General features: G+C 33.2%; 1 protein-coding gene across 4 annotated transcripts; it reads right to left on the bottom strand.

Moving 5' to 3' along the window:
- Positions 1-579: 579 nt before the first annotated feature.
- LOC114175835 (ribosomal RNA small subunit methyltransferase G) lies at positions 580-7,657 on the bottom strand. 4 transcript variants are annotated; one of them, XM_028060652.1, is made up of 7 exons: positions 7,420-7,655; positions 7,139-7,331; positions 6,945-7,054; positions 5,998-6,076; positions 5,839-5,933; positions 5,061-5,127; positions 580-853 (listed from the first exon to the last, which is right to left on the bottom strand). In XM_028060652.1, the coding sequence occupies exons 1-7, from the start codon at positions 7,606-7,608 to the stop codon at positions 741-743; spliced, it is 846 nt and encodes a 281-aa protein (XP_027916453.1). In that variant the 5' UTR covers positions 7,609-7,655; the 3' UTR covers positions 580-740. The 4 variants fall into 4 exon arrangements, with proteins under 4 accessions (XP_027916453.1, XP_027916454.1, XP_027916455.1 ...); XM_028060653.1 differs by having other exon boundaries at positions 5,839-5,906; positions 7,420-7,653; XM_028060654.1 differs by lacking the exon at positions 5,061-5,127 and having other exon boundaries at positions 7,420-7,657.
- Between the last annotated feature and the right edge of the window lie 2,786 nt (positions 7,658-10,443).

Here is a 10,443-nt window from a genome sequence, read left to right as displayed (position 1 = left end):
TGAGTCACTTTGACACATGTCACAATTGTGAAGTGACACGTGTCAAAAATAAAAAATTTAAAAAAAAATTTAAAAAAATTTAAAAAAAAATAAAACAAAAACCCAAAATTGACACGTGACATTGACTTTAACACTGTCCGGTCAAAATTAACGGTCAGGGTCAAATTGAGTCATTTTTAAGAAAATAAGGACCAAATTGAGACAACGAAAAACTTGAGGACCAAACTAAAATTTCATGACAAATAGAGGGACCAAAAGAGTAATTTAACCTTATATTTATATACATAGGCAAAACGATGTAAATGCAGGTATTGTAGCATATTCCAAACGGCGTCCCAGAAACTAAGTATTGATATATTATGAAAATATTATTGAGATATTACGTTGAGATATTATGATTAATTAGAAGATATATTTTTATCCTATTTATAAACATATAGACATATGAACATTATTTTATGGACATTTTTAAGAATGATATTTTGACTATGAGTATATATGTATATATCATTGACCTATGAATAAAATATATAATGAGTTTTCTTGCTCTAAATTTTATCACTAAACTTGTTCTTTATGAACTGAAAATCTAACACTGGAAGCACCTTATATATATAAACTGTTGTATACTACAAGCCCCTCTTGGTAGCAAATTTAAATGATTCTCGTTGGTTCAAAGAGTGATGGGATTGGCTAATAAAAATAACAAAACACAGCCAACAGAATTAGCATCAGTTTAGCTACAATGGTTCTTTAGCTGGTGTACCTGGATCACGGGGATATTTCAATGGGGTAGGACGATCCTTTGAACATATGACAGCAGTTCGCTGACCATATGGGCTTTGCGATTCCACTGGAATTGATAACATCAGTGTAAAGTTACTTCTACAAGCTACTCATAATCCAGGTACGAGACAAATATATTGAAATGAAATGCAACACTTCCGATAGAATCAACGATACATGCACCCAAAGAAAAAGGTAAAAAGATCAATAATACAAGGGCATACCCACAATTGACTATTTCTGGAAATATGAAGAAAGACCATACCCTTAAGGCCATGTAGGTGAATCTCCTAATATGCAATCTTTTCTTTTACAATCTAATAAGTAAATATTATGATTTAGGGGTCGTGTAATACGCACTTAGAGAATGCGTTAGACCATCTTTATATCTGGATTCTTGGTTGAATTATTTGGTCAATTATGGTGGGAATAGAGGAAAAGTTTTTCACCAAGAACTCTAGAAGACTATGAAAGGGGTAATAACGAGAGAGGTGATAAAGAGAAGAAGGAAACAAGACAGGAAAAGCTTCAAATGAGTTCTTAATAATACTGAAGAAAAATAATAAAACTCTTGGCATCTAGGTGACAATCTGTAGAACCCACAAAAATATGCTTTAAAATCGTTTTTTGGTTTTATGGTTAGAGATGCTAGAGTAATATGTATAAATCCTAACAAATAAAAAATATTACACGGTATTGACTTCATGTAAAACATTGCCTTGGGTAACATGATATCACCCTCTATTAGTGACAAACAGTACAACATTTGGATAGAATAAAATATTTTTTCAAAACTATCATTTACATGAAATTATATTTATATAATTTTATGGTAGACTTTACGTCAGGCATTTTAGTCACGAGATTTTAAAAATCTGATGTTAATTTTTACCTTTCTAAAAAAACAACGCTTTTAAAAAATTAAGGGCCTGACACGTCCAAATCATGCAATCTTGAGAGAGCTAATTTAAGGATCTACTCAGACGTTTCGAAAGTCAAGAAAAAACATCATAATGGCGATGTACATTCAATTTAAAGAAACAAAACCTCATCAGGTTTGCATAGATATATGTCTTGACAAAATTATAATAAGAAATAATATAGTATCTAATGCTACTAATGATTGATTTAAGGGGCTCGTAAAAGTCTTGAATCCTCATGATGGCCAAAGGTATGTATGTTTTGGAATTTTCAAATGAACTACCCAAAATTTTAGCTGTTTGCATCTGCTTTACATCGATACAATTGCACCACCCAAAATTATCGTCAAGTTTTATAACAAATTGACTTATGCTTAAATGAAAAATAAAAATTTAATGATAGTTTTGCAATGTTTTAACAGGGAATTATGGTTCCAATTTTATTAATTTGTATATTTTGTATTTAATAGTTTTCTTTTGTATAAAAGTTTATGAATTGTAAATTCTTGTCACCAGCTCTAAACTTGCAATTCTAGTACAACTTTTATGTGAAACAAAACTTTAATTGAGCATTTACTCTCCGACTCTAAAATAGAAAAGACAACGAGAAAAAAATGTTCAGATGCAAGGAAACAAAAACTAGAATTGCAGCAGACAAAAATATCAATCTCCAACTCAAAATGACAAATGACGGCCCCTCAACATGAAGGTTAAACAACAAAACCCACCTAGAAGAATTTTGGGTGTCTATGCCATGTGACAATTTGACAAGGGGCCCATACGCTTCTAGCATTGTTGCTCCTCCCTTATAATTTACTTCCTCTTCCTTAGAATTGTTAGCACAATAACCCTTAGGAAGATTCCCTCAACAAAAATCACATCAGATTTTGTTGCTAAGAGTTGGAATCAACATGGACAACAAGTAGTTAAGGAGGAAGTTTGGTTAGAGGTTTGATTTACTGAGTCAAAATCCTATCTTATGCTAAGTTAGCATCACATGCAGTAAGATCAAGCCCTCCCCTTTAAGTTGTACGCCTATTATGTTGGGCTTGATGGAATCTTGAGGCAAAGGTATCAATAATTCTGTTTTAGTGACTTGCTCAACATCTACAGTCATTATGGCTCCACTTGTTGCTGCATCTAGTATCATCTTTGTTTCAAACCTCAAACTTATGCAAAATATACCTAGCTGAGACACATCTTCAAATCAATGACTTCCATGACTTGAGAAATTTTTTAAAGGATTTGAACTGCTCTCAAGCTTCATAAAATGGTTCATCAATACCTTTCCTAAAGGTAGAGATTTTTAATTTGACAGGGATGTATTTGGTAGGTGGAAAGAATCTATTCAAGAATTTTTCTTCTACAACACTCCATAACTTAAGACATAATTTGGATGAGATTGTAACCATCCTTTAACTTTCTCAGTTAGAGAAAATGGAAAAAAAATTGAAGAAACACAACTTATTCTCCTTGTAGAATTCTCATGGTTCCACACAACTCTTGGAATGTCGACAAGTGTGTGTATGGATCCTCATAGTGCATTCCGATAATTGGAAATCTCACGTCGATTAGTCATAAGACCAATTTACAATATATAATTGGGTGCAAACCTAACCTTACAAGTCGGTTTTGTGGATTGAGTTAGGTTTAAAGTGCATTTCTTAACATGATATCAGAGTCATAAATTAGAGCCTATCCTAATGAGATTTGTATTTGTCGAATTTGTTGTTTCACCCTCTATTAGGTCACTATTTGACCACCCATTAATGTCTAATCCTACATACGAGATGTATATACCTCAGTGTGAGAGGTGTGTGTTGGAAGTCCCACATCGACTAATGATTAGGCCAATCTACAAAATATAAGTGAATGCAAACTCCACCTTATAAGCCAATTTTGTGGGTTGAGTTAAGTTTAAAGTCAACTTCTTCATTGAGTCATGGATTAAAATCTATTCTAGCAAAGTTTGATATTTGTTAGGTCTATTGTTCCACCCACTATCAGGCTGCTCAACATGTATATGCCTTAAAGTGAGGAGTGTGTTGGAAGTCTCTCGTCCACTAATCTCTGAATAGTAATGGAGGGGTCAAATGGAACAGGTCAAAAAAGTCTGTGTGGCCATCAATTGAGTAGCCTGATGCGGAGGAGTATAGGGAGTAGCCTGACATGGGCCTGCCCCACATGGGCCCTGAGTAGCCTGATGCGGAGGAGTATAGGGAGTAGCCTGACATGGGCCTGCCCCACATGGGCCCTGACTTTGACTATTTAAAGCATAAAGCTTATGAGGAGTCCACTTACTTTTTGACCCCTCCATTTCTATTCGGAGACTCCTCGTTTTCGTTGTACTATAGAATGATAGAAGATAGTTGTTCTCAAACACGCATCGGATCCAAAGAAGGATCACACGACTCTTAAGAGAAAACTTACATACCGGTTTTGTAAGGTTGAATTGGGTTTAAAATCTACTTCTTAACTCCGATAAATAGAGAATCATCGGTTAAGCTTAGGAAAGTTGGCTACATCTCCATTGTCTTTGTAGTGGGAAGAGCAACAATGTTAGAGAAGTGTTTAGGCCCTTTGTTGCATGGCATGATCACCCAGAGTTCTTCTAGGCGGGTTTTATTGTTGACTTGCATGTCCAAGGTCCACCATCGGTTGTTTTTGAGTTTGAAGTTGATGTATTTGTCTGCTACAATTATAGCTTCTAATTCCATGGTTTTGCATGATTTCTCCTGGTTGTCTATTCCAGGATCAAAGAGATAAGGTTCAGCTAGAGTGTTTTTCGCATACAAATTGTAGAACTGCACGGTTAGAAATGATAACAAGAATTTCTAAAGTTTACAGTCTATAAACATTTATACAGAACTGTTAAATTAAAAAATAATTAATTAAAATTGGCATTATAATTTCCCAGCAACGATGCTAGAAAACTTGTCAGGGCCTAAGAACGCTTGCCAAGAAAAATGGCAATTTACCCCAAGTTCTCGTGAAGTTTTCTCCTCTACAAGTCACTAGAGCATCGGCAACCATGGCCACTCCACATTGACCTTAAGCTCCCTACCATTTTGTAGAATCATTACATGCTAAGCTCCAAAAAGAACTCAACTAAAAAGGGAGTTGGAAGGGGTATCAAATCCATAAATTTGGTTTGCCCCTTTAAGCTAGTTATTAAACTAATATATTTACGTGTTGGTTAGCAGCTTAGCGCTGTTGGACTAGGAAACTATCAATCTCTCTACTTCATTTCAGAACATAAATTCCCTATATTCCACCAAGAATATAAACATGTTCGAAATTTTTTAACTCGACACAAGAGTTTATATCGCAAGAGCGGAGTTTAAAGCCGTGTACCTGAGCAAACTTGCAATAGAGATGCACCCACCTTCTGGATGGCACTTTCAGCTTTCTTAATTTCATCCTATCCAAATTCATTATGTGGGAAATAGATGATTCACAACTTCAGAAGTCCATGGGACATTAATAGTAAAGCCACAGAATAACTCAGCTTGATTTGATATTTACATTATCAGCCAATCATGCATTGACAAATTACTAAAAGAATTTGGCCAGCACAATCACTTGTCAGAGTCATTGCGATGAATGATTTAGTTGAATGTTTATCTAGGGAAAGAGGAATAAAAACAAACTAAATGGTCAATAGTCAAATCAAATTATTTAAGACGGTGAAAATAGCCTCCACGTTCTCTTTTTTTCAATAATCTATTCCAGCACCAGGCAAACTGTCTAGAAGAATTTGATAAATTTTTTTCGAAATATTAATAATAAAAAACTTTACGTAACTCCTACACTATTGACACGTATATATCCTCTAAGGGCATTATCAAATCAGCATTACACCCTAAAAATGAATTCAAACTAGAGAATGCATGTATATAATACTTGTTTGAGATGTGAACTCCTCCTATATTTCAGCACAAGGTCCGTAAATTCTCCTTCAATATTAGCACTCAATTGTAATCCCCTGAGCAGGTGTAAGCTTCAATGCTTATGGACATTAATCATTATCAATACCAGTGACAGTAATATTAAATAAAGCAATCGACCAGGGCATATTAAACGCATTATGTATGAATTGGAAAAATAATTGTTTAATAGCTGTTACATATACCTTAGGATCATGACCCTTGGCAGCTATAAACAACCCACCAACACGAACCAAAGGAAGACAGTATTCAGCTGGAAATGAAAAATAGAAAGCAAACACTAAAGTAGTTACAGATCGCTAAGTGTCAATTCAACGAACTAAATTAGGAAGTGCTCAATTTACCCAATATTCTCATTTCTGCAACTGCCCTGGCCACTGCTACATCAAATTGCTCTCTGAAGCAAGGATTCTGCCCTAAATTCTGCCCTATGCACACAACAAGACATATTTTCAGGCAGTAGAAGGTATACTGAGATTATCACAAGTTAGATGCCAAAAAGTAAAACAAAACATAACAGCAATGTAAAGATCTTTGAGAATTGGAAGGGTTTCATTTTAAGAAACGTGTTCCATGTTAATTCAGGTTAATAATATCCATAGTGATTGCTTTAATAATATAACCATGGAAAATCGTGTTTGGTTATTCTCTCAGTGGTTCCTTTCTAACACCAATAAATAAATGTAGCACCAATATTGATTATGTCCCCTTTGTGATGGTGCCATGATCCCATCTGCTGCAATAATTGTGCTTCTGTTCAAGCATTTTCTCGTGGGCTTTCTCTTTGTTCAGTTCTTTAGCCTGATTTCATGGTTTGTTAATAGCCCATAGTAAGGGTCTGCAGAATATAATTGTGAAGTCTGACTGTCTTGAAATAATTAGATTGGTGAATTCTGGTTGAGACTTGGAATGTCGATTCTTTCAGCTATTGGGTGAGAGTGGAAAATTGAGGGATACGTTTCAGAATTGTTTATTTGTGCATATTCAAAGGTAAGCTAACCATTTCGCTGACTTCCTTGAGAAACATGTTTTATTGCTTACTAGAGAAAGTTGTCTTTTTATGTTATTCCTCATTGTGCACATTACTCCTTTATGGAAGATGATGATGTACTTAATCATACGATTGATAAATAAGTGTGGTTCTGGGGCTTTTGCCAGACCCTCAGCAAAAAAGAAATGTAATACTCTAAGGAAAACAATTAAAAATAGCATAAAAAGAAGCATTTAGACAACAAAAAATTAGAAATATTCAGATGGAATTAGTTATAAGAAGATCAGGAGTATATTTTACCTCTGCTCTTCCTCTTACAATTTTAACGTTTGAGGAACCGATAACACCAACGACGTGCTCCAAGAAGACGCATCTCTTGTTCATAGACTCCATCAGCGTTACATCCCACTCTATTCCATTGAATCACACATCACGACGAACTCCACTGAGCAATGACACAATCCAGATATTGAATACATCACATAAGAACAAACCTGGGCGAGCTATGGCCAAAACTACTCCTGGAAGGCCAGCGCCACTTCCAACATCGACGAGACTCAACTTATCGCAAGAAGAGCCGCAGTGCGAGCGGTAACAATCGCTGAGCGGAGGCAAAATCGCGAGGGAGTCCTCCACGTGCCTTTCCATCACATCATTCACCTCTCTAACAGCAGTGAGATTCATGCGCTGAAATTGCAATTACGATGTGCAAGTGTTCAGGGAGAGTGAGGGAGAGTGTGAGTTGTGTTGTATACGAGTGAGAGATATTGAATACCTTGTTCCATTGAAGAAGAGTGTCGACGTAGAGATGAATCTGATGTTTCTGGTGGGAGGTTAGCGTTTCGAAGTGGCAGAGAGTGGCTACGGATTTGTTCTGACACAGTGTTGTTATTTTGAATTTTCGTGTCGGAAGGTGTTTGAAGAAAGTCCACCGAGAAAACTGTAAGTTACTTCCCAGCAGCATTTCCTCCCGAGCGCTTTTTCGTTCCGGCACTTTACAATTTATGTTGCTAAGTTGTCTTGGGTTTACATTGAAGTTAAAAGCCCAAACCCAAACAAATTTCTACAAGTTCTATTTGCAGACTCTGTTTTCCTCTGCACCCCTTTATTGTTTATTTTGGTATAGTGTTACTGTAAAATTACTCTTACTCGTTCAATTCGACTGACTTGTAGCAATGTTGGGTGTAACAATTGCTATGACTTAGGGCATTGTGGAGTGATACAATATCACGAGTCATGCCCTTGAATAAATAAAAAATTAAGTGGAGGAACTTCGATAAAAATATTGAAACTTTTACTTGAAAAAGTTTCATATTTAAGAAAAATGAAAAAGGAAGCAACATCGCAGCTTAGTCTAGCAAGTAGGAGACTTCAAGTACCCAAAGTGCAAAACTTGATGTTCAATTATTTTCTCTAACAAAAAGGAGACAGCGGATGGGTGGTTAACAAAGTCAAGAAAAAACAAAAGTTAATTAACACAGATTAGATAAATTGTAGGATTCATTCACTTAAAGTAAGAACATATGTCATCCACTTAAAGTAAAAACTTATATCAGGTTTTAAGTGCTATATTAAATAGTAGAGTGGGTTATTAAGGTTAATTTTGATTAGTGCAAATAATTATTAGTTTTCATCTTAATTAAGATAAATTCACCTATATTAGAACCAAAAAACAATTATGAACTATGAACAGTCTATAAGTGCACTGCTTAAGGAAAATAAGTAGATAGGAAAAGGAGAGGAGTAGATGATCTACACTGAATATCTCTTTTGAAGTTTCATGTAAAACAATTAAGTATTTCTTAAAATGTCATCTAATATTGTCCCTCAAGTTGTAAACACAGGAGATATAACAAAGAACACTGCCTTATCTAGTGAAAGAGCACAGGTCGAGTGAATTACAAAGCCTTCAGTCAATGATACTATACTTATTCGGGTTTATTAAAATACAATATACACATGATAATAATCTTATTTTAATTATTCACATTTTTGTTACATCATATATGAGTTTATTATTTATAATAAATTGAAATAAACTAAGAAAACACAGAATTAAGATCACATCAAAATATATATGTCTTAGTTAAATCTTTTCATAAACAAGAAAAACTAAAATAAATTGTTGTTCATGTTATAAGAATTAATGGATGTTGGAAGTCTTACATCAACTAAAGATAAGACCAATTCATAATATATAAGTGGGGTGCAAATCTTACCTTACAAGTCAGTTTTGTGGAGTTGAGTTAAACTTAAAACTCACTTCTAACAATTAATGCCAAAAGTAAACAAGAGAAATCAAGCTTTGGAGATTCAAGCATAAAGAAAAAGAATAATAAAATATGATTAAAAAATTGTGGATATAATAAATAGGACAACAAAATTTGTTGTTAAAATCTATTAGTAAATTAGAATTTGTATTATTAATGGATAGGTTCATTGGAAATGTATTTGTTTCTCAACTTTTTTATGTTGATAAATTTGTTAGTAAAATGAGATTTTTCTGTCAAATATGATGAAATTTGTTAATAGAAACAAAGGTGAAAAGAAGAAGAGAAAAACAAGAAAAGGATGAAAAAGAGGAGGAGGAGGTGACCAACATGGTGATGGTGGTGATGACAACAGTTGAGGGCATGGTAGTAGTTGAGGTGGAGAAGGAGGAGAGGAGGAAGGAGAATAAAAGAATGAAAAAAATAAAGAGAGTGAGAAAGAAGAAGACACAATCAAGATATTTACTAACGAATTTTAGCTACGATAAAAATCTATCAATGATTACTGATAGATAATAACCAATAAATATTTACTGATAATTTTGTTGCTGTCAATAATTATCAATAGATCTATTGACGACCGCTTTATCCACAAATTTTTAGTCGCAAATAATTTGTTGATAAACTTAAATTATTGATATATTTTTATTATTACCGGTGATTTCTTTCCATCAATAATTATATATTTTCTTATAGTATCATCACTTATGTAACATAAAAATTTGAAGATGTTTTATAAAAGCATACTTATATCATGTTGTAAAAGCTAGGAAATATAATACTATTATTGCAAGCCATGAGTGACCTTAGATTGAACTTAAAGTATAACGAAATTTGACTAATTGGTTAAAAGTTCATATTGATACAAATTAATATAAAAATATTTGTATTTTTTTTTCTTATATGTATTTGATTTTTTAAATTCTTAAATTGTGATATTTTTATTTTAGAAAATATTAGTTTAAAATATCATCATTTCATACAATTTTCTAGTGCTTACAAAGTTTTTTTAATAAATTTTTTTGAAAACATAATTTATCCACGTTAAAGTTTATCATTATATTCAATTTATTCTTTTTAAACAAGTCTTATCTCCTTCCCCACGGTGCTTTGCACCTTCTTTAGTATCTTTTCTCTTTAATGGTCATTCGATCTATCTTGCCTTCTTTATATCGTTATTTATATATATATATATATATATATATATATATATATATATATATATATATATATATATATATATATATATATATATATTTTCTTCATTAGTGCTAATATAATTTTGTTAATTTTGATCTTTATTTTTATTGAAACCTAGATATTATAATGTTTATGGAACCTATATATTTTAGGAATGGCATGGGGTATCATTCCACAAGTTTTAGTATGTTCTATATAACGCGCTTGGAGATTTGAAAAAAAAAATATTACCGAAATAATTACATTTTGTATTTTTATTAGAATGTCTCATATTTACGTAAGAGATTGCTAGTCAATGAAAAATATTGAATTCACCATTGACAACCAAC

Source organism: Vigna unguiculata, chromosome 3 (assembly GCF_004118075.2).
Source record: "Vigna unguiculata cultivar IT97K-499-35 chromosome 3, ASM411807v1, whole genome shotgun sequence".
In the NCBI taxonomy this organism is placed as follows: Eukaryota; Viridiplantae; Streptophyta; class Magnoliopsida; order Fabales; family Fabaceae; genus Vigna; species Vigna unguiculata.
Note: the sequence above shows the minus strand (reverse complement) of the source record. Positions and strands in the feature narration are given on the sequence as shown.